This window comes from Pleurodeles waltl, chromosome 8, assembly GCF_031143425.1.
Source record: "Pleurodeles waltl isolate 20211129_DDA chromosome 8, aPleWal1.hap1.20221129, whole genome shotgun sequence".
In the NCBI taxonomy this organism is placed as follows: Eukaryota; Metazoa; Chordata; class Amphibia; order Caudata; family Salamandridae; genus Pleurodeles; species Pleurodeles waltl.
In genome coordinates this window covers 1,290,221,742-1,290,245,311 of record NC_090447.1, presented here as the reverse complement: position 1 = coordinate 1,290,245,311, position 23,570 = coordinate 1,290,221,742, and the positions used below count along the sequence as shown (strand labels likewise).

The following is a 23,570-nucleotide window of genomic DNA, read 5'->3' as shown; positions in this document are numbered from 1 at the left end:
TTTACACAAAAGTGTAATGAGTTCCTCATCTCATCAGCGAGACCCCATGCTGGCACTGCCTTTAGAAAGTAAGTTATCAGACCCGTTGTTGCACTGGTATTTCCAATAAATTGTCTTTAATTCCAGCCTCAGGTGGTAATAGTGCGTGCAGAGTTACGTTCTAGCGCCTGTCCTAATTGGCTGTCCTTTTTCTGTTTTTCAGGACCGCAGCAAGTGGAAGCTAATGCGCAACAATTTCAGATCAACTCGAACAATGGCAAAATGTTGTTTTCTGCTAATGAAAACGAAGTTGTAGTCGGTACCGATAAACTTCGAGTCACAGGTTTGGAAATCTTTTCTTTTTTAAACGAATGAAGAATAATGTAAAATGGCTGTCAGTGCCAAGATGCTAGAGCTTAGCCGCAGTGTTTATTGAATAGCCATCCTTAGCATCCACCTTTTTTTTAGCCGCACCATTGTCCTGACAATTTAAAACCTCCACCTCCGCTTTGCCAGCCCCTGGGGTCTAGGAGTACTGTTTTAAAAACTACTAAGTAAATAAAAACAAAACAGTGTTGAAAGCCGCCTCACTGCTGCATTTATTGTGAGTCCTTGTGATGAATTGTGCAAGGATAGTCTAATGACCAAACGTACTGAACTATTCAAAATCAAATGATTTAACTCTCCTTTGAACAAATTAAAGTGTTTAGGTTTCAAGTAAAATCAAAATGTTTACTTAGCGCCGAGGAGACTTGAGGAAAACGTAAAGGCGCTCTGGACGTCATTTAGGGATCGCCAGGGGTTGCAGCTGCGACCCTCAGCTTGCCCCTTGGGACCCCTGACACTGCCTCTGCGACCCCTGACCTCAGAGGTGGCAAAATCAGTGCCAGGAACACAGGGAAAGCTCGTCCTCCACATCCTTGTTTTCATTCATTTTTTTTATTGCACTAATAGTGAATAATACGTTGTTCACTATTTGTGTAATAAAAAATGGAGTCCAGTTAGCTGGAATATGACCCTCCTTGGCAGCTAATGTAAGTAAAAAACACTTTTGAATGCATGTTGTGTGCATGCTTGTGAGTTACAGTATGCTTATTGTTAAACTTTTCATCCTTAGCGTGGTCTCCCTTAACTTCTCTGTTTTTGTTACTCTGGGCACTTCATCACTGCTAACCAGTGCTAAGGTGCAAGTGCTCCTATACAAAATGTGTATGTAGTTGGTTTATCCATGATTGGCATATTTGATGTACAAGTATGTCCCTAGTAAAGTGCACTAAAGGTGCCCACCTGTAAATCAAATGCTACTAGTGGGCCTGCAGCACCGGTTGTGCCACCCACATAAGTAGCTCTGTAATCATGTCTCAGACCTGCCACTGCAGTGTCTGTGTGTGCAGTTTTTAACTGTAAGTTCGATTTGGCAAGTGCACCCACTTGCCAGGCCTAAACCTTCCCTTTTCTAACATGTAAGGTAAGCCCTAGGTAGCCCCAAGGGCAGTGTGCAGTGTATGTGTTTTATATGTCCTGACAGTGAAATGTTGCTAAATTCGTTTTTCACTGTTGCAAGGCCTGTCCCTCTCATAGGTAAACATTAGGGCTCCCTTTAAATATGATTAAAGTGTAGATTCCCTTTAGGAGCGGATAGACATGCGAAGTCTGGGGTCTCTCAGCTCACAATTTAAAAATACATCATTTAGTAAAGTTGATTTTAAGATTGTGTGTTTGAAAATGGCACTTTTAGAAAGTGAGCATTTTCTTGCTTAAACCATTTCTGTGACTCTGCCTGTTTGTGGATTCCCTGTCTGGGTCAGTTTGACAGTTGAGCTGGTTGCACCTCTCACTAGACAGTGACACAAAGGGAGCTGGGGTGTAGCCTGCATGTCCTGATGAGCCATCTGGGCTAGGAGGGAGAAGAGGAGTGGTCACTCACACCTGAAAGGGCTGTGCCTGCCCTCACACAATACAGTCTCCAACCCCCTGGTGTGTGTCTGGGGCCTGTCCTGGGCAAGGCAGAATTTCACAATCAAGAGAGACTTTCCTTTGAAGTAAGCCTGCTTCAAAGGGCAAAATGGGTATAAGAAGGGCACCCAAAACCACAGACTTTAGAACACTTCCGGAAACCAAGAGGAATCTGCATGGAGAAGAGCTGAGGAAGAACAGCTGCCCTGCCTGTGACTGTGCTTTGTGGAGCCCTCCTGCAGTTGCTGCTTCTGCCTGTGCTAGAGGACAAAGACTAGACTTGTGTTGCCTTCCTTCTTGTGAAGAACTCTCCAAGGGCTTGATTTAGTGCTTGCTTCCTGTTGTTTGAAGTCTCAGGGACAGTAAAGACTTCTCTCTGCCAGCACCTGGGGTCTCTGGAGAGACCCCTACTCTGCTAAGTGGTGACCATCCAGTTCCCTGGACCCTGAAAGGAGAAGCTGTCAGCCCAAGAGTGACAAATCCACGCACCGACCGGCGTGCGGGGAAAAGAACGTCGCAACTCCAATCTGTGGCTAAAAAATCGATGCGCCGCCTGTTTCGCAGCTGAAAATCGACACTCACCTGGAGCACGACCCGAAGATCGATGCCTGGAGCTGGGAAAATGACACGCAGCATTGCTGATGGAGACTGGTGAGATCGCAACGTGCGCTGCGTGGTTTTCGGATCATCGTGCGGCTGAATTTCTGATGCAAACACTGCTGGGCGTGTAAAAACAACGCAAGGCCTGCCCGGACCCGAGAGTGCTGACCGGATTGACGCATCGCTCTCTTGCGGAGAGAAGAAATGATACAAGCCGACCCGACTGAAGGAGAAATGACGCAAAGGCTCACTCGTGGGTGATATAGATGCATCGCAAGCCTTTTTTGACGCACACTCGTCCGTGCTGGGTTATTTTTGATGGGACCAAGGTACATTTTCAAGCTAACAGCGTTGTGTTTAAAATTACATGAAGACTCCTTTTGGTTTTTCATTGAAAACTTGACTTGTGTATTGTGGATTTTTGTCGTTTTGGTCTTGTTTTGTTTAGGTAAATATTTTCTATTTTTCTAAACCTGTGTTGTGTCATTTTGTAGTGTTTTCATTAAGTTACGGTATGTGCTGGTGCAAATACTTTACATCTAGCACGTGAAGTTTACCCTACTGCTCGTGCCAAGCTACCAATGGGGTAAGAAGGGGTTAGCTGAGGGTGATTCTCTTTTACCCTGACTAGAATGAGGGTCCTTGACGGAAAGGGGGGTAACCTGACTGCCAACCAAAGACTCCATTTCTAAAACTTATGTAAAAGAGTGTGTGTGTATGAGCGAATGTGTGTTTTTGTAAGCATGTGTATGTGAATGAAAGTAAAGATGAAATAGCATGTGAACCAGCTATGTCCAATATCTCCCTGCTCCCTAACGACCGTCTGCTGTACCAGTGCTCCCTGTGGTGCAGTGTGAGCACCGCCACCTCCAAGGCCAGGCTTACCTTTTCTCTCTCCCCTCACATGCTTCCTCCCTCTCAGGCTTCCTCTTTTGTTCACCTAGGACACTAACAACCCCTAAAAGTGTACGGATCACCTTCTTTCAGATTATGAGTAGTTTTTTTATATAAAAATACTTAAAAATTCTATAAAGTACTTCTGTGCTTTAGAAGAGCACCAGTTATATTGCACAAAGACTCTGCTTTATGGCACTGGGAGATTACATGATTAGGTCAGGATCACAGGATGTTGAGGCTATGCCAAGATGCAAACTCGATACCCCAAGTCAGCAGCTTTTTCCATTACTTCACATCTTCCTTACTATCATCTTCAACATGTACAAAAAACATTGCCAAAGACAAGAAATTTCACATATTGGAAACATATAGGCTTTGACAATGCTTGTTCTTTATCATTATATATAATATAATCTTGAAATATATACCTTCAGGATGGGCGCTAAAAGAAACCAACATTTAATTTTACTAAAATGCTGTCTATGTACAAAAGCAACCCAGGCCATCCGAGAGGGTGCACATAACTGACGTGCCTCTTAGTTCGGTATTGGCATTATCAGGGTGGATGGAAGCATGAACATTTCGAAGTTCATGTTTGAAAGCTATTTCTTAAAAATAAAAGTACTTGCAGTGATTTAGTATGATACACTACTCCTACTAAGATAAATCAGGATAAAAGATAAAGTAGTTCTCCATGTGAACAGAATACTTTTTTGAAATATTTGAAGAGACTTTCTCATATTTTACACATTTGTTGCAGAATATCTTTTAAAATTAAGGTGGCAGGGGTGGCTTCTTCGCAATGGCGAAGGAGCTTCGCCTCCCTGGCCTAAAGCCAGGAGATGAAAAATAAGACAATACATTAATATTGTTTTATTTTTAATCTTCAGGCTCAGCCAGCAGTGCACTGAGGTGGGGGTTGGGTCATGGGAGGTGGGAGGGCAGAGGAGGAGAGAGTGCACCTAAGTGTGCATGTGTGTTTGGCCAGCCGTCTTAGGTTTCTCCAGCCCAGCTGTGTTGAACAGCTGGACTGGAGAAACTGCACAGACCCCATGGCTGTGTCTGAATAGCAGTCTGGGCCTCTCAGACCAATCCTGGCACTGCTTTCATGCTATGTTTACCATGAAAGCAGCGCCAGAATTGCTTGGGAGCATGTGCCGGTGTCCCAGTAAGTGCTGATACCACATGAGGGAAGAGGAGCAAGGCAGCAGGAGATGGCAGGAGACGGCAGCACTGAGGTAAGTTTATTTTATTTTTAATTATTTCTTTTCACCTCAGTGTCCCTTCCCTCAAGACTCCCCCGCCTCTCCCCTTGAGATTTGCGGCAGCTGCCGCTGGAAGGTGGCCCAAACGTTAACTGGGCAGGACACCCAGGTTACTTGCTTTCTTTCACACCAATTAACTTGTAAATAAAAGCTTACCTGTTTTGAACAGGCTGCTGAACACAATGTTCAAAGATATTATAGTATAGAGAACATCTTGAGTGCAGCATAGATGCAAGTAAAAAAAAAACGCTATAATGCAGCCAATGCTGGCTGTGTCATAAAGCTTTTTATCTTTACTTTCTATTTGCAACTTGGCTAAAAAACATTGGCAAAGCCAGTAGGTTTTACATAGGCACGACCTATTGGCTTTGCCATTGCTTCTTTTTTATGGTGTTCTGATGACACAGGACTCTTGAGGGAGGCAGGGTGGCTCCTGCACTCCTGTGTGACTCCAGAAACATAGGGTCACTGTTCCAAACATAAGGGAAAGTGGGTTGCTGCTCTCCTGCAGCCCCCCAGCACATTTCTAACAGAGTTGGTGATGCCCCTATCCTCCTGGGGCCAACACAGAAGCAGAAAAACTATGTACCTGAGCAAGCCCTGCAGGGCATTATGGGGCGCTCCAGCCTGGAGCAGTGATTATTTAAACAGCGACTCTCCAGTTATACTGGGGAGCCATGGTCTTTTTCTCTTGTTATTTTATTTTTTGTTTATTTTTATTTTTTTAGGAGTAGGGGTACCAGTCCTACCCTATACATGCAAGAAATGACTGCCACGCTGGGGTACCCCGGTGAGCCCTCTTCTAACAGCCCAAGCCGGCTCCTTACACAGCCGGCAGAATTCAGGGTGTCTTCTTCGTGGTGGCATGGGCCCCTCTTCTCCTTGCATGGGGGGTGTGAAGGTACTTCCTAATTTTTCTCCATTGGCCCACTGGGAGATAGGGGCTTTCTGGGGTCAGAATGAGCCTGGGAAGGAGGCCATACGCAGGCCTCCTACCTGGGTTAAAATCAAAGATAGCCCTTGCAATGACCCTCCTCCCCAGAGACAATCTTTCATGGGTGCAGCATAGCACCACGTGCTTCGATCCTCGTTGGAGGTCAAAGGTCACCAACCGTAAACCTGGGCCCTGTTCATCTGATTTGGACAATCCTAGCCTCATTTTCCTGGTGATGAGCTCTAGCCCCTTTCTGAGGCCTCCTACACACAGAAGTGATGTACTTTGCAAGCAGCTGGTTTCACGGGTTCCCTGTGTCAGCTTTCCTCCTGGTCTTTATCTCTGGGTGCAGAAGTTCAGATCTTTCCCATAATTGATCCTCAGGGACTGCAAGGGGGCCAGACTTGTTGGCTCTGGGAGAGACCCACTGGTCCTGTGGTCAACTGGGGGCAAAGTCCTTAGTCCTTTTGGGCATCAGGGGGATTGTCATTCCTGTTATCCATGGCTGTCACAGTCCCAGGGTCCAGCAGCAAAAGACACTGCAAATAAAAGCTCTCTTTCTCCCTTTTGTAAGAGTTTTCAAAGGGAGTGGAAGGTTCTAGAAGCCAGATACCTCTGCCAATCATAGGGTTGCAGATAACCTTTCCACCCCTGTGACAACCTTCCTGCATATCATTCTGGGACAGTTTAAGATGGCATCATCCTGGAGTCACTGGTTACATCTTCTCAGGGGAACTCAGCTGTGCCTCTCGCTGAGATCACTGCCAGCACCTTTCCCGCCAGCACCTTTCCCACCAGCACTTCAAAGAGGAGCCCCCTCATATGTTGGCTTCAGTTTTCTAGGCTTCCCCCTTTGTTCCGTAGGCCTGAGCTGTCCCCAACCCTTTTACAGAGTGACAGGTAATTAACAGATGCAGATTTTAATCCCCACCCCTTACTCCTCAGGAGCTGAGGGAAGCATTGTTAATTACTACTTTAATGTGGGGTGGACTTTGTTCACTGTGAGGTCGCCACTACGTAGTTATAGTTAGGACCTAGGGCCAGATGTAGGTAGGTCCGAGATTGCGACTTGGAAATTGCGAGTCTGTCCGACTGACAATTTCCGAGTCGCAATCTCGGATGCAGAACGGTGTCTCAGACACCGTCTGCGACTCGCTAACGGGTCGCAAAGACCCACCTCATCAATATTCATGAGGTGGGTCGCATTTTGCAACCCCATAGCGAGTCCCTGCACTCACAGGGATGGTGGCCTGCTGAAGTCAGCAGACCTCCATGTCTGTGACTGCTTTTTAAATAAAGCAGTTTTTTTTTTTCATGTTGCAGCCCGTTTTCCTTAAAGGAAAACGAGTTGCAAAATGAAAAAAATACCGAAACCATTTGGTTTCGTTTTTTCAGCGTAGGCAGTGGTCCATAGGACCACTGCCTGCTCTGAAAAAAATATTTTTTCGACATTCACAAAGGGTAAGGGGTCCCATGGGGACCCCTTCCCTCTTGCGAATGAGTTACCACCAGTGTGACACTGGTGGTAACTGCGAGTTGCTTTGCGACCGCATTCGCGGTCACAAAGCAATTCTGAATTGCGATGCGAGTCGCAAATAGGAAAGGAATACCCCTTCCTATTTGCGAGTCGCATTCACAAATTGCGAGTTGGTACCGACTCGCAATTTGTGAATGTGCATCACGTTCGGTCGTTTGCATGGCGCAAACTGTGGTTTTTGCAGTTTGCGACATGCAAACGCCTTGCTACATCTGGCCCCTAGTTTCCATAGACGGAGCATTTTTTGTTTTGCTTATAACTTTGGCACTGCTCGACGAAGCTTCACAGAATTTTCAAAACATATACTTTGGTCAGTTCAGCTGCTATCTTGAAGGTTTTGGGGTGATCCGTCAAACAGGGGCCAAGAAAAAGAGGAGGGTCCCAAAACACGTTTTCTCCATTAATGTTTCCATAGGACCTTTAGAAACGTCTACAGCCCAAACTGCTGAATGGTATTACACTAAATTTGGCAGGAAGCTAGATTCTGTTGTGCAGATCACACTTTTTGTGGTTTAGTGCAAATCCGTTCAGTAGTTTTGGAGTAATTTAAGGCCAAAAAATATAGATATACAGGGACGTGAATCCTCCGTGGATCCGGACCTGCAGATCCAGCTCCAGATCCCTAAGCTAACTATAACTTGCATCCTCGCCGTGCAATTCTAATTACCCCACAAATTACAGCACTGATCACATCTTTAATAACTTAATTGATAATGTCACTGTAACATCTGCAGTAAAATTATTGATCACATAGTTCTGCATGGTTGGGGTGCGAGTTATAGTTACTTTAGGACACAAACTTGTAATTACTTAAAATAACTCTAACTAAAGCAGTGGAATCTCTATGGGTTTTTATGTTTATATAGTGCTTGCTACTGGTGTTTTAATTGTGTAGCACTGTACATGACCATATTACCTTTACCTATCTGAAAGTTATAAGTTATTTGTTTTATGAACCTTGGAAGAATGGAAGGCTTGCAAGGATTCTAATTTATGTTTTCCAGCTCACATGCAGATATCAAAAGCAAATGAATGACTCAAGTCATTCTGACCTTAAAAAAAGACAGTACATTATTTGGGTGACCATATTCAAAATCAAGTTTGTTCATAATGTTTAGCAATGACCTTGATACTGATCAGATTGCTACCACCTACTCTTCTTCCGAGACTGCATCTCATGTGATAGAGCAAGCCACTCTGGGAGTTTTCATTGTCACTTACTCTGTTTCTAAATGATAGGAAAGCAAGACCATTTGCTTTGCATGCTTTCCCGGTAAGAGCGCTAGTCACAGAAGGTATCTGCTGACTTAGTGTATGTAGGTGTGGTCCTGAAAACTAGGGTTGTGTGGAACTCATGGAATTTCACTCTGTGGAATTCTGCAGAGTTACATGAAAACTCAGTGAGATTCCATGGAATTCCATGAACTGGCAGAAATCAGCACGCTTTGGTGCACATGCTGATTTTAATCACCAGGAGCTTGTTCCACACTTAAAAACCAGTGCAAACAATACCATGTGGTGGGGGAGAGGGCGCTGCTTCTTAAGTTGGATTGGCTGCTGCACGAGTAGATTTTCTACTCAAGTGGCAGCTTTCTCATCAGAAATGGTGGCATCCACCTGCGTTGAAAAAATATCATTGGGTGCCCTCCTAGCACCTGCAAATTATGCTATAGGACACCACTTCTTACTCGACAACTTATCGCTGGCAAGCAACTTGCAAAAAAAAATATCACCAAGCGGCGGTTGGTGGAATTTGGCAACAACTCTGTGTTACAAGCGGAACACAAAAAGGCTTAAGTCCTCCAAATCTGCCGGCGGAGCAGAATTAATCACCCACTCCAACTGAAAACCACCAGAAAACTGCATGTTTCAGTAAAGATGCAGTTTTCTTTAATTTTGGTGAATAAGCATTGCCCGAACACATGGAACCGTTAACTCCCCATGAACGAACAATGACTGAAACTTTACTGCAATATGGGCAAAAATATAAATGAGGCTGAGAGAAAGGACATGCCCTAACAAACAGTCTTCAGTCTGCCAATGGAGAGCATGGACTCAAGCTGACAAATACATGCCTCGGTGGTTTGAGACCAACTGTGGGAAAAAAGTCACACTGCACTGACCAAGGAAGCAGCATTTGTTTCTTGCTCTTTAAGTACTGATTAGGAAGGAGTCTCTCTTCAGCCCGGGTTCTTGTTTCCCTACAAATGGTGTGTGTTTTTTTTAGTAATTTCAATTGTAATTGCTTAATTTCTTGTCAACTCATCGCTGAGGAGGGTAGCCGTGCATTTAATTTCTGATCAATAATGCCTTAAAAGCAAATTGCATCGCTCATCACTTAGCAAGCAGCCCGCGGCGCAGGTCACATTAAACTGATAATTGAGAGAAAGGCACATTCCATACAAACACTTGCATTGACAGCATCTCCTTAAGGAGAAAAAAGCCCTTGCAACACATTTGCTCTTCCAATACCTGGTGACATTTACAGATGCCAGCTTTCTGGTACACCTTTGTTACATTTCTTCAAGGAATCAAAAGCAAAATTTACAAGCAAATTTGCTTGGACAGGAATGTCCTCTTGCAAAGGATACAGGCGTGTTGCCCTGCCCTGAGTATCCAAATGCATTCATAACTGGTATTCTGTATTATTTTGGCCCTAGCATCCAGTTAATTTGAGCATTGGCACAGGGTCCTAGACCTGTTCACGACTATATGAGATTGTAGACCTGTGCTGTGAATTAGAGGCATGAGTCACGCATGTTCTTACATTTGTCTGAGAGCTGCTGTCCCTGTCCTGGGCACAACATATAAAACAGTGGTGGCAGCATACTATGTTTTGAGATTGATAGTGTGACCAGGTCTTTTGTCTGTGTCATTGAGAGTCTGGCCTACAGGCCTCATGTGTAGAGTTCTGCAGTTATGTTAGTGCCCAGAGCCTTGCACTGACATCCTCTGTATGTCAAGTGCATGCACATGCTTGGTTTGTGTGTAACACATGTGCAGAAAGACTGAGTATTCATAAGGAAGTCAGTGTGATACATTTTGGATTCCTGTGGTTTCTTCAGGAACCAGATGGAGGAAACGTGCACATTCTCCAGACAGTGGAAGTGTATTGCCTGCATCCCTGTTGCTGGAGGATGAAGATCTAGACACTGAAGTGAAGACAATGGAGACACTGCAATCTTTAGAAATTCTTTGAAGAGTTTTGTTAACAAAGGGCTGCAGATGAGTTCTTCGTGAGTGCTGCCATTTGGTTGATTGGTTGGTTTTGGGGGGATTGACTGCAGTTTCTTTTGTGCAATGTGAGGCCTGCCTGTTGTGTATCCCTAATTACAGCTTCAGAGAGGCTGATGACTGCCAAGTGCAGAAACCTCACACTTCATGTGTCCCCATGTTGTGGGTGCTCCAATTTGGAGATAGCCCCAGTACTATCGGTTGTAAGAAGCATCACACTCTACAAAAAGTCTGTCTGGGAAGCAGATTGAGGATGGCTACTAAAAAGACAAGCATCTCAAACCAGTTCTGAAGCGCAAGACAGTGGATCTATATACTCTCTCCAGAAAAGATGCCTGAGAGTGATACCCAAAACACTACACCTTATTCCAGATGCACGTCCTTCATGACGAATAGAGTGCTTCGCATAGTACTCTAAGGACTCTTCTGTGATCAGCTCTTTTATCCCAGAGGTGAGAGTGCATTTCCTGAAGTCTGCACTTTCTGCTGTTAGAGCTGATGGTCTGGCTAGCGACTTGAAGCCTACCCTCCTGCTGGATGAGTGAGGCTGTCCTAGAGGAGAAGCTTAGCCTATCTAGATGATGGGACACCCAGAGAAAGCTGGCTGTCTGAGAGTGAAACCAGAAATGTTCAGTGCTTTAGATGGTCCCCACATCTCTCAGAAAGTTTCTGGGAGAAACAAGAAAATGTCTAGAGAGCCCAACGGACAGTGAGAGCTACCACTGTTGTGGTGTTTGTGTTGGCCAAGGGCCAGTGACAGGTGCCACTGTTGTGGTGTTTGTGTTGGCCCAGCCAGGGATGCAACTGCTTTTGTGAACATACCATCCCAGTCAGTTCTGTAAATGCTCTGGTGAACTTGCTGACCCAGTCAGAGGTGTAATCCCTTTCTATGATCTTGTCAGCACAGCCGGGATCGCAACTGCCAAGTTGATTCTATTGGACCAGTCAAGGCTGCAACTGCCTTGGTGATTGTATTGACTCTGACACAGTCCACACCTTGTTTGGCTAACAGCCCAAGTGGACAGCATCTATTTCACCAGCTGGACAGGACTGCAGCAGCCAGGCCTTCAACTGCTCAAAAGTGCCATTGCCACCAATCAACACTGGACTATACCATGGAAGTTGCTAAAAAAAGTGATGTGGACCACGTCTAGCCTTCTTAGCAGCTCCTAAGGCTCCCTCCACCTAATGTGGGCCTTTCTCTGCATGGGAAAGACTAAGCAACTGCATCCATGCTAACCAAACGCTACAGAATCAGGGCTAACTTCCGACCCTCTACACCATTAGAGGTAAGAACACATAATACACATGAACTGACTGTGTATTTGACTTGTGGGGACCAGGATCTGCAACTGAGAAAGATTCAGGCTTTTTCAATAATTTCTGAGGTGGACAGTCTTATCAAAGGTCACCTGTATGGGAGATAGCATGAAGGGAATCAGTAAATGTATCTCATCTCTCCCTTCCAAGATGCTCAATGCCCTGCGTCCTAGCCTGATCCTCTCTTTCACCTTTTTTAAAAATTTTATTTTTATAAGGGCCTGGCAGCTGCAAAGTGGTGGGCTTCTGGCTTGCTTGCTTCCTTTTTCTGAACTTCGAGTACACTTTTCCTTTATCTTTAACATTGTACTTACCACTCTAACATGGTGATCCGACATGTTGCAACGCTACATTAAAAATGGCCATTGCGCTAGAGACACTTGCATGAAGACACATGCATGCAAACGGCAGCCATCTTAGAACTGCTTTCCTTTAATAGAAACTCCAAGTTTAGATTGCTAGCCAAGACTGAGCCTGCATCCGTATGCATGCACACCTGTGCCATTGCAGAAAATCATTGACAAAGCCAATTGCTCACTCATTTAGACCTTTGCTTGTTTTTAAGAATCTGAATGGCTAAGCAACATTTTGTTTGGTCATTGATCTGCTGTTGTTCTTGTTGAGTTCTCTTCCAATATAGATTAAAATAATGTTGCAATAATTAAGTAATATCACTGTGTTACGTTAGGTTTGACATTAGCAAACATGTACATTAACTGACGGTTTTAGGTAGGGTATTAAACACCATAGACAATCATGTCTCTAGTTAGTTTCAGTAGAACTCTGGTGGTCATTATGACCCTGGCGCTGAGTAGTAATTTGGCAGCAATACTGCCAACAGGCTGGTGGTATATACTGCCACATTATGAGATTGGCGGGTTGGCTGCACCCAACCCACCACTTCTCCACTCATACCGCCATGGAGGAATGAGCCGCCGGGCCGGAGATGTCTATCAACAGCCCTGCGGCCAGCATAGTACCGGTGGCGGCATTATGAGCCTGCCTATACAACCATGGTTTTCGGGTGTTAACAATGTCACAAAAACCATGTCAGTAGGCCCTACCGGTGACAGGTAATTCCTTCCCTGTCACTGGTAGGGGGCTCCCCCACAACCCCAACACTCACCTGACACACCCCCTCCATCCAAATTCCCCCTGCCTCCTCTGATCCTCACACACACACACACCCACCCCCTCTGATCCTGACACACTCCCCCACCCCCTCCGATCCTCACACACACTCCACCACCCCCTCCGATCCTCACACAGACACACACACCCATCCCCATACACGCACACACCAGCAGACATGCACCACGCATACACCCTATCACTCACACTGGCATACACACTATCATACACACACTGGCATACACGCATTCATACACGCATACTTCCAGACATGCTCACACATCTTCTTACAACGATCACGCTGACATGCAGACACGCACTCACTTCACCATTCTAACACGCATTCACTTATATGCATACAACCACGTAAACAACACAACACACACAAATGCATTCACACACACACTCACACATTTATGCACACACTCAGACACATGCACACAACACCCCCAACCCTCCCAACCCTCTCCCCTGTCGGAAGCCCGACTTACTTTGGTCGAGCGGGTCTTCCGGTAGGGAACTGGAAGGAACACTACTACAGCCAGCAGCGCCCCACCAGCAGAACACCGCCAGGCCGTATTACTGGACATAATATGGCTGGTGGCGTTCTACTGGTGTGGCGGTGCTGGTGGTAGCAACGCCAGCTTACCACCGTCCGCCAGTATGATCACTGCTGAATTTCCGCCCTTATTGTGGTGGAAGTCAGGCCGTGCTCATAATAGGGCAGGCGGATGGTAGCCGCGGTGACGGTATGTTGGCGGCTGTCACCGTAGCAGTAGCCTTTTTTTTACCACCAATGTCACAATGATGACCTATATTGGGAAAGACTATTAACCATGTTGTGATAGCTCACGTAGTGTAAGAAAAATGCCATATACTCAAGCAACATAGTTGGATGAGGTTCTTTACTGATAAAAGATATGGGTAAGGGTTGATTTTCAAAATGTAATTTCTGACATAATATTTCTCTCTAATTATGTTTGAATTTTGGGAGGTTGCATAGTTTTAAATTGTTAAGGTTAATAAATAATAATAGAAACATATTGATAGAACATATTAAGTGATACTACAAGTATGAATTGGGTGCATTTTGTAAAATGATATCCCAGAAATTGACAATTAGTGCTTTCTTTAATCATGTGTGGAGATTGGCAGAAATCTCTACACAGAGAAGCCTCTTTATGTATGTCTGAGAATAGTATTTGTGGTTCTTAGGTCCATAAGTTGCACTATTGTAGTACTGCTTTACATATTGCAATGTGTAAAGTATTTGTGCTATAAATCATACAGCAACACAGTGAAAACAAAAATACACCACACAGGTTTAGAAAAATATATGATACTTACTTGAATAAAACAAGGTCAAAAAGATCAAGATTCAACAAGCACAAGTTGAAATGCCACTTTTGCAAGCTTTAGAAGAGTCTTAAATCCTAGAAATCAACAGTTGTCTCTTGATTACACAAAGTACCTGGTTTGCGTAAAAAATAACACGCACGTAGAACGCAGAAGAGGAGATGAGTGGAAAAATATGGTGTGCTTCGAATTTTCAAACGCAGTACAGACGATGTTTTGTTTATTCCCACGCTGCAAGGGGCTTGTGTCATTTTTTGGCACGCAGTCTTGGTTCCTCACTGCGATGTGGGGATCTTTTTGATGCCCACGGACGAAGTGGGGAAATCCTGGGCGCGCTGTATGAAGTCACAGGTGTTGCGTCGATCCGGTAGAGCGACGCATTGAATTTTCGGGCGCTGCGTTGATTTTCCACTTGGGAAACAGCTGCGTCTTTCCGGTTTGGCTGTGCATCGATCCAGAAGGACTGTGCGTTGAATTTTTTGTCGCAAGGCAGGCACTGCATCAAATTTCCACCTGGGAAGTCGGGCTGCGTCATTCTGGTTCGGCTGTGCACTGATTTCTTGGTCGCAAGGCAGACTGTGTGTCATTTTCAGCAGGCTGTGTGTTGATTTTTGGCACACAAGGAGTTTCCTGAAGAGATTAATTATTTTTGGCCCTGAGACTTCAGAAAGCAGAAGGCACGCTCAATCCAAACCCTTGGAGAGCTCTTCTCAGCAAAGACAGAGGGCAGCAGTCCTTCTCAGCAAAGCAGTCCAGATGAGTCCTTTGGGCAGCCGGGCAGTTCTTCTTGACAGGTTGCAGGTTCAGGTCCAGACGTGTCAATGTTGGTGGGGTCAGAGACCCAATTTAAATACCCAAAAATGCCTATGAAGTTGGGCGGACTTCAAAGAGTTGTTTTGAAGTGCATAAGTTCCCCTTTCAGTAAAGGTCTGTCTGCCAGGGTCCCAGTAGGGAGTTTGCCAGTCCATTGTGTGTGGGCAGGCCTCTAGCCTTTCAAATAATGTGTCAAGCCCTCCACCCTTCCAGCCCAGGAAGACCCATTCAGTATGCAGATGAGTGAAAGTGTGACTGAGTATCCTGTGTTTGTGCTTGTCTGGGTGAAATGCACAAGGAAGCTGTCAACCAGCCCTGCCCAGACGTTGATTGGAGCCAGGCTTTAAGGCACAGATCGTTTTTAAGTGCAGAGAAATGCTTACTTTCTAAAAGTGGCATTTCTAAAATATTAATATAAAGCCCAACCTCACCAATAAGAAGGATTCTCTATTACCATTCTGGCCATACTAAATATGACCTGGTTACCCATTTCAGAGCAGAATCTACCACTCAAACAATATATGAGTGTAGTCCTAATGCTATCCTATGAAAGGAGCAGGCCTCACAGTAGTGGAAAACAAATTTAGGAGTTTTCCACTACCAGGACATATAAAACACACATGTACATGTCCTGCCTTTTACTTACATAGCACCCTGCCCTACGGGTTGCCTAGGGCCTACCTTAGGGGTGACTTATATGTAGAAAAGGGGGAATTTAAGACTTGGCAAGTACTTTTAAATGCCAAGTCGAAGTGGCAGTGCACACACAGGCCTTGCAATGGCAGGCCTGACACATGGTTAAGGGACTACTTATGTGGGTGGCACAATCAGTGCTGCAGGCCCACCCGTAGTATTTAATTTACAGGATCTAGGCACACGTAGTGCACTTTACTAGGGACTTACAAATAAATTAAATATGCCAATTGTGTATGAGCCAATGTTACCATGTTGTTAGGGAGAGAGCACATGAACTTTAACACTGGTTAGCAGTGGTAAATTGTCCAGAGTCCTAAGACCAGCAAAAACAGTGTCAGGAAAAAAGGGGAGGAAGGCAAAAAGCAAAATGTTTTGGGGTGACCCTGCAGAGAGGCCATTTCCAACAAAAAGGAATAGCCATCCTGTTTTTGTTTTGCATATGCACAGTTTAGCAATACATGGATAATTGGCGTATATAATTTACAAGTCGATATATGAAGTAGGTATACCGCAAGAAGTGTTAAAGAAGCATCCAAAGCCATGGAAAACACATGTTATGTACACTCCTAGACAAACAGTAGTGACCTTTTGATATTCACAAAGGTTTGTTATTGCATTTCCTGTAGATTTTCCTCTGAAATTTATCTTGTTGAAAATCCAGTAGAGTACAGTAAATGGTGCCAATACACATACTACTTACAAGGATGCCATAGGCCCTGGTGCAGGTAATGGAAATTACCCCTGTTACTACTGACTTTAAGACATTTAGGCCCTCATTCTGACCTTGGCGGGCGGCGGAGGCCGCCCGCCAAAGTCCCGCCGTCAGATTACCGTTCCGCGGTCGAAAGACCGCCGCGGTAATTCTGACTTTCCCGCTGGGCTGGCGGGCGGTCGCCTTCAGACCGCCCGCCAGCCCAGCGGGAAAGAGGCTTCCACGATGAAGCCGGCTCGGAATCGAGCCGGCGGAGTGGAAGCTGTGCGACGGGTGCAGTTGCACCCGTCGCGTATTTCACTGTCTGCACAGCAGACAGTGAAATACATGTAGGGGCCCTCTTACGGGGGCCCCTGCAATGCCCATGCCAGTGGCATGGGCACTGCAGGGGCCCCCAGGGGCCCCGTGACCCCCCCTACCGCCATCCGGATCCCGGCGGTCCGACCGCCGGGATCTGGATGGCGGTAGGGGGGGTCGGAATCCCCGCGGCGGTGCAGCAAGCTGCGCCGCCGCGGAGGATTCAATGGGGCGGCGGTACACTGGCGGGACCCCGCCAGTGGTGCCGGTCCGACCGCGGCTTTACCGCCGCGGTCGGAATCCCCATTGGAGCACCGCCGGCCTGTCGGCGGTGCTCCCGCGGTCCTCCGCCCTGGCGGTCAAAGACCGCCAGGGTCAGAATGACCACCTAAATCCCTTCTGATTTATGATGGCTCCGGACTAAACTACTGTTGCCCCAAAAAAACACTAGCCCCTCTATCTTGATGTCCTCTGACATCCATTGGAATGCCCTACCCAAGTTGAAACTGGGGCACCTTGAATAATCCCTCTATGACCTACCACTCCAGAGGCATTATTTGTTGAGCCTTTTTTACGACCATGGTTCTAGCCTAAGATATCTGTGAGCCTAGTGGATGGCTCAGGTCCTGGTGGTCTCCTTAGCAATTAAATATCCTGTCGCTTATTGAATCGGAGATATGAACATTTGAACTCAACCAGGAACCTTGAATGCTAACTGCAAAGTGGCATGTCTATCTCTCCACCTTCCTTGGCTCATTGAAATAAGCATCAGCTACATCCTCCACTGGTGCTGGATATGTGCTTGATGAGACCCGTTTTTGATATACTGTTGTTCTCATAATAACTCATTTGCTAAAAGGACAATGGCACTTGAAAGTGTTTAGTAGTTATTCTTTCTTTGGTCTATTACTGTTTACGAAGTGCAATATATTCATTTTGCGTGTCCACCACCTTTTTCACTTATTGTTTGTTATGGTTTAAACATTTGTAAGGGGCTTCAAGCAAATTCACTAACATTAAACTTGCCTTTATATATTCGTAAAATAAAACACCTGAAAACAACATTTCTTCATTATGCCTTTCACAGACAATCGCTGTTCAGTTATTCCATGCACACTACGTACCTACTGGCTTTGTAAATGCCAATTGTTACTGCGAATTAGGTACTCTCTCTCCCTATGATTACTGCAGCCCTAGTCACAAATTAGAAAAACAGTGCAAATGTATGCCAACATTCGTACTGATATTAATGAAAATAAGAATTCACAAACAATTTATATAGGATTTATTGCAGCAGTAGTTTGACGCACAGCTATACGGCGCTTGAAATTTAAATTTCCAAAACTGAGCCCTGTACTTAGATTTGGTATATGTCTTTCCACAGAATGAAATCTATGCATCATTTCCCCACAAATAAGCATGTGTCTTTGCCAAACAATAGGCATGTGCAGTGGCAAATAGTACGAATGCTATGCAGAAGATCCCCCCACCACGTTTATGAAGTAAAACGTGTGTATGCACAGAGGTAGTGGCAAAAGTTCACACACCTGTGTGCCATAACTATAAGAACGCAAAACACAATGAGTTCCAGAACGAAAGCTCTTCCAGAGTCGCTCCGATTTAATGTGTGGTTTACCAAGTACCTTTGTGCCAATGCCCTAAATAGGAAGCCGGTATGTTGTGCAGCATTGTTTCCTTGAACACTGTGCCGCCATTAAATCTCAGAAGTGCTGGGAAGAAGGAGATGTGAGAGCATGTCACTGACAGGATCGATCTGCCAGAGTTGTAGTAAGAGAATTCATATAAAGACAAATCTTACCAGAATATATGTGGTAGCTGCATTAGGTCAGTGAGGGCCAGGTTCACATCTCCAAATCAACCCCTTCAAACAAGCGGTCATGCTCATTAGCCATATGCTGATGCTGGATGAATTGGCAATCCTGATAAATACAGCCACGCACCCCGGTCGGTCACAAACAGCACACACTACCATCTTCCTATATCTCTCTGTGCCTTGTCTCTTTGCCTCTGCCTCCACTTCACCTTTCTTTGTGCCTCACATCTCAATGCCTCTTTCTCCAAGCTGTCTCAATTTCTCTGCATCTTTGATTCTCCCCATCGCCATGTCAGTATGTTACTCAATGTCGGTTTCTATCTCTAGTCTACCTCACAGCAAATTCTTTTTAATTTCCAAATTGTTTGTATTCTGCTGAAATCAGGGAAGGGTCACTAGCTTTCTTACTTCAATATACTGTTTCAGTAGAAGCCCAGTGGCACAAATTCCAGCTGATGCAAAAATTGAAGACTTTTAATCTGATGGAGCAAAAACTATTTCACCGGATGCATTTTGCCAGAATATATTCCTTACATAAATGAATGCCACGCAGCTTCCCTCTCTTCCCCTTAGTATCCAAACAAGATGATGAATTTAAGAAAGTACCAGGGCTTTTCCTCTCTGAATTTTATACCCCACAAAGAAATCTACAAACGTTCTGCTCTTTTGAGGGACTTCCTTTAATATTTAAACCTTTGAGGAGAATTGTAACACCTCATTTGGAGACATGCTTGGTGCTGCTGCTAATGAAGACCTCTCATTGTGGATACTTCGTAGCTTGTTTGCTGCATTGCTACCACTTAACTCTCTTACGAAGGAAGCCACCATCTCAGATGCAGGCTTTTGGTGTTTTAACTCAAACAGCATGTCAGCCTCTTCCCCTTCCAGGTATCTCCGTTGAAGTTTGAATGTGGGGTTCCACTACTATTCAGTATGTAAAGCCACATTTTTCCATTATCAGGGCTGGGGGCCTAAAGTACTATTAATATCAAGATGATAAACAGAAATATCATTCTGCAAACAGTCCCAAAAATATGTTCATGGCTCTAAGAAAAGTGTTAGAAAAAGTGTCCTCTTGGATGGATAGCAGTTGTGTCAAGCTTAGTGGAGTACAAACAAGGGTGTTAATATGAATTCAAGGTAAAATATAAACAAACCCCTCTCACCCCATAAAGCTTTTTGAAATCCCAATATCCATTGCTGAAAATGTGAGTGTTAGACCTGACATCCTTAGGGTGGTCATCCCCCAACTGTTTGCCTGCCTCCCTCCACTTTTCTAGTACTGTTTTTTTGCTGGTTTTAGGACTCTGCACACTTTACAGTCCCTAGTGAAGTGCACTACATGTGCCCAGGGCATGTAAATGAAATGCTACTAGTGGGCCTGCAGCACTGATTATGCCACCCACATAAGTAGCCCCTTAACCATGTCTCAGGCCTGCTATTGCAGGGCTGGTGTGTGCAGTTTCACTGCCACTTCGACTTGGCATTTAAAAGCACTTGCCAAGCCCTAGGTAACCCAGAGGACAGGGTGCTATGTAGGTAAAAGGCAGGACATGTACATGTGTGTTTTATATGTCCTGGCAGTGTAAAACACCTAAATTTGTTTTCCTCTACTGTGTGGCCTGTTCCTTTCATAGACTAGCATTAGGTCTGCCCTCATATACTGTTTGAGTGGTAGAATCTGATCTGAAAAGGGTAACCAGGTCATATTTAGTATGGCCAGAATGGTAATGCCTGTGTTGGTCTGTGCTGAATGACAACTCCCTTGTTCATTTCACCCAGACAACCACAAACACAGGACGCTCAGTCATACCTGCATTGATCTGCATATTGAATGGGTCTTCCTGGACTGGAAGGGTGGAGGGCCTGACACTTACATTTCAAAGGCCAGTGGCCTGCCCTCACACAATGGACTGCCAAACCCCCTACTGGGACCCTGGCAGACAGGACTGGACTTAAAGGGGAACTTGTGCACTTCAAAGCCACTCTTTGAAGTCTCCTCCACTCCAAAGGCATTTTTGGGAATATAAATCTGGGTCTCTAACCAGACTCTTCCAGACCTACACATTCACCCTGTCAGATGAGCTGCCTGGCTGCCCAAAGGACTCATCTGGACTGCTTTGCTGAGAAGGACTGCTGCTCTGCTGTTGCCCTGCTGCTGCAGGACTCTGCCTTCCACAAATGTGTTCGCCAAGGGCTTGGATTGAGCTTGCCTCCTGTTTTCTGAAGTCTCAGGGCCAAAAAGGCTTCATCTCTTCAGAAAACTCCTTATGCGTTGAAAATTCGCACACCACCTGCTGAAATCGATGCAAAGCCTGCATTGCGACTGAGAAATCGTCACACAGCCGACCAGAACGTCACAGCCTCGACTTCCCAACTGGAAATTCAATGCAGTGCTTGCCTTGCGATGAAAAATTTGACACATTGCCTTATCGGATTGACGCAGCACCTATGCCTTCTTCCAGCACATCAAGGATTTTTCCCGCATCGTCCCTGGACGTCAAAATATCCCGCATCACAGTGAGAAACCAAGACTGCACGCCGAAAAATGACTCAAACCCCTTGGAGCATGGAAAGAAACTACGCATCGTCTGTGCCACATCGGAAAATTCAACACAACACCCTATTTTTCCATGCATCTACAACTCTGCGGTCACTGTGCGTCATTGGTTTTTTACACATACCAGGTACTGTGTGTAACAAAGGGACAACTGTTTACTTCTAAGGATTTAAACTCTTTTAAACCTATTAAAAGTGATATTTCAACGTGCCTATTGGATCTTTGGCATTTTTACCTTATTTTATTGAGATAAGTATTATCTATTTTTCTAAACTTGTGTGGTATTTTTTTGTAGTGTTTTCACTGTGTTACTGTATGATTTATTGCACAAATACTTTACACATGGCCTTCTAAGTTAATCCTGACTGCTCAGTGCCAACCTACCAAAGGGTGGGCACAGGATAATTTGGATTGTGTGTGACTTACCCTGAATAGGATTGTGTCCCTACTTGGAGAAGGGTGTTAACCTCTGCCAACGAGAGACCCCGTTTCTAATAGTGAGGAATCATTGTGAATAGACTGTGGAATTAAGTTTGAGGCTCAGATTGACTCTACATTTTTCAGAGTCTGACAGCTAAATGAGACGAGACAGAAATTCCATAGAACAACTCAGCTGCTTCATTAATGAATTTATTTACAACATCAGAAAAACATAGCAGCAAGATTCATCATTAAATTAGGAAGCATATCTTGGAAGTGCTAAGTTTGTTGCACTTCTTACGGGTAAATATGTGTGTCTCTTCACATTTGCATGCCTTGCTATCATGTGTATCAAGATAAGAGAATTGCCCAGCTCTCTATGCAAGACAATGTTATCAGATATATTCAAACTCTTAATCTGTGGACAAGCACAGGCCTTCTTCTCACCCCCAAAACCAATCTTCAAAGGAAAAAAGACCAATGTTTTCTGTTCTAGGCCCAGGGTTCTGAACCCCTGCTTGTAGATATCAGTAAAAAACATACTTGCTGGCATTCAGGAAAGAATTAAAAACAATTGAACAATTGTGTTTTGAGCTCAGCTGACTCTAACATTTTCCATAGCGTAACTACTTTCACAGTTCTAACTTTGTGAATGAATCAATGAATGAATTACAATTTATAGCACACATGTTTACCCCAAAAAGGGGCATCTTGCCCCTAGGCAGAAATGATAGATCCTAGTTCAATCAACTAGATAGTCGCAGTGAACTGGTGGGTTTTCAACAATTTCAAAAATGTAGCTTAACAGCACACTGCATATGGCGTTAGAAGGATGGCGTTCAAAGCTTTGGTGCATCAACTCAAAATATTCCTAAAAGAAATAGTTGCAAATGAAGTGTCTTCTGAGTGAAGCTAAAAAAAGGAAGCAAATAGATCTTACCTTGTTGATATATGCCTCAAAAGACAGTTGTGAATTAAAAATGATGCCCAAATTGTCAGCTGTCTGTGTTGGTACTTTCAAGATTATATATTCTTTACTAAGCCTGACTCATAAAGATAAATACATTTGTGATGCATGCCTTATCAATAAAAATATAAAAATATAAAGCTAAGCCTTAGAGTACAAGTAGCCTATGAAGCACTATCTCTATCTACAAGAGGTTAAAATACAATGGTAGGCCTTAGAGTGCAGGTAGTCTTTAAAGCATTTTCCCCAACTACAAGAGGTTATCTGCGGTCCTCTTTTTATGTCATGGAGTGTAGATCAGTGAGCCCAACCTGCACTGGCAAAGCCAAAAGCTCTCCTCAGGAACTGGACTTGGGGGTGGGGCAGACCTCACTCCATCAGAGGTCAGCAGCAGTGTCCAGGGGAGGTCCATTTGGGTTAGTCAGCTAGGCAGCAGCAGGATAGGCCTCTTGTAGCTTTTTGTGCCCCTGTAGCTTGAACAGGAGGTCTGGGTTATGACCCTTGGAGTCCTCATCTTTGTACTTGTACAAAAGAGAGCAGGTCTAGTTCTTCAGGGCTCTTGTTGGGTCAAAGACAGCAGGTTCAGTCCTCTTCTGGGTTCCCTGAGGTCCAGTAGTGTTCTAAGGAGGGTACTGGTCATGCCTTAATTAATCCTTGCTCCAGCTTGTGGATGACTCCTCCCTAACCAATGGGGTAGATGTTCCCACAGATTACTCTACCCATTTGTACAGCATTTCCTGTGTGCCCCATTGTGCACAACTAAACATGTCCACACATCCCCCATTGCCTAATTCTAAGATGATGACACTCTTTTCTTGTGCAGAGCTTGTGTGCCCTTCCAGAGACAAGGCCATGAATGTGAGCAACTGTTTTTCTTTGATCATTTCCAACCAGTTCTGGGACAGCCCCCTCCTCACAGAGATTGGAGCCTGGGTAACTGGGGAAACAAAGGAAGGGCCCAGTCCAGGTGTCCTCTGACATCTAGCTGTGACAAGGAAGGCCCCTTTGAAGGTAAATATGTTTCTGGGCACTGCCCAAATGGACATCCTTCCAGCAGAATTG

General features: G+C 44.9%; 1 protein-coding gene across 6 annotated transcripts in view; it reads left to right on the top strand.

Moving 5' to 3' along the window:
* The window catches only part of SGCG (sarcoglycan gamma), a 1,215,835-nt gene that overhangs the window by 972,755 nt on the left and 219,510 nt on the right, over nt 1-23,570 (top strand). For all 6 annotated transcript variants that reach the window (XM_069202251.1, XM_069202248.1, XM_069202253.1 and 3 more), the window contains exon 5: nt 203-322. In XM_069202251.1, coding sequence (XP_069058352.1) covers nt 203-322 — 120 coding nt within the window. The remainder of the gene's footprint in view (nt 1-202; nt 323-23,570) is intronic.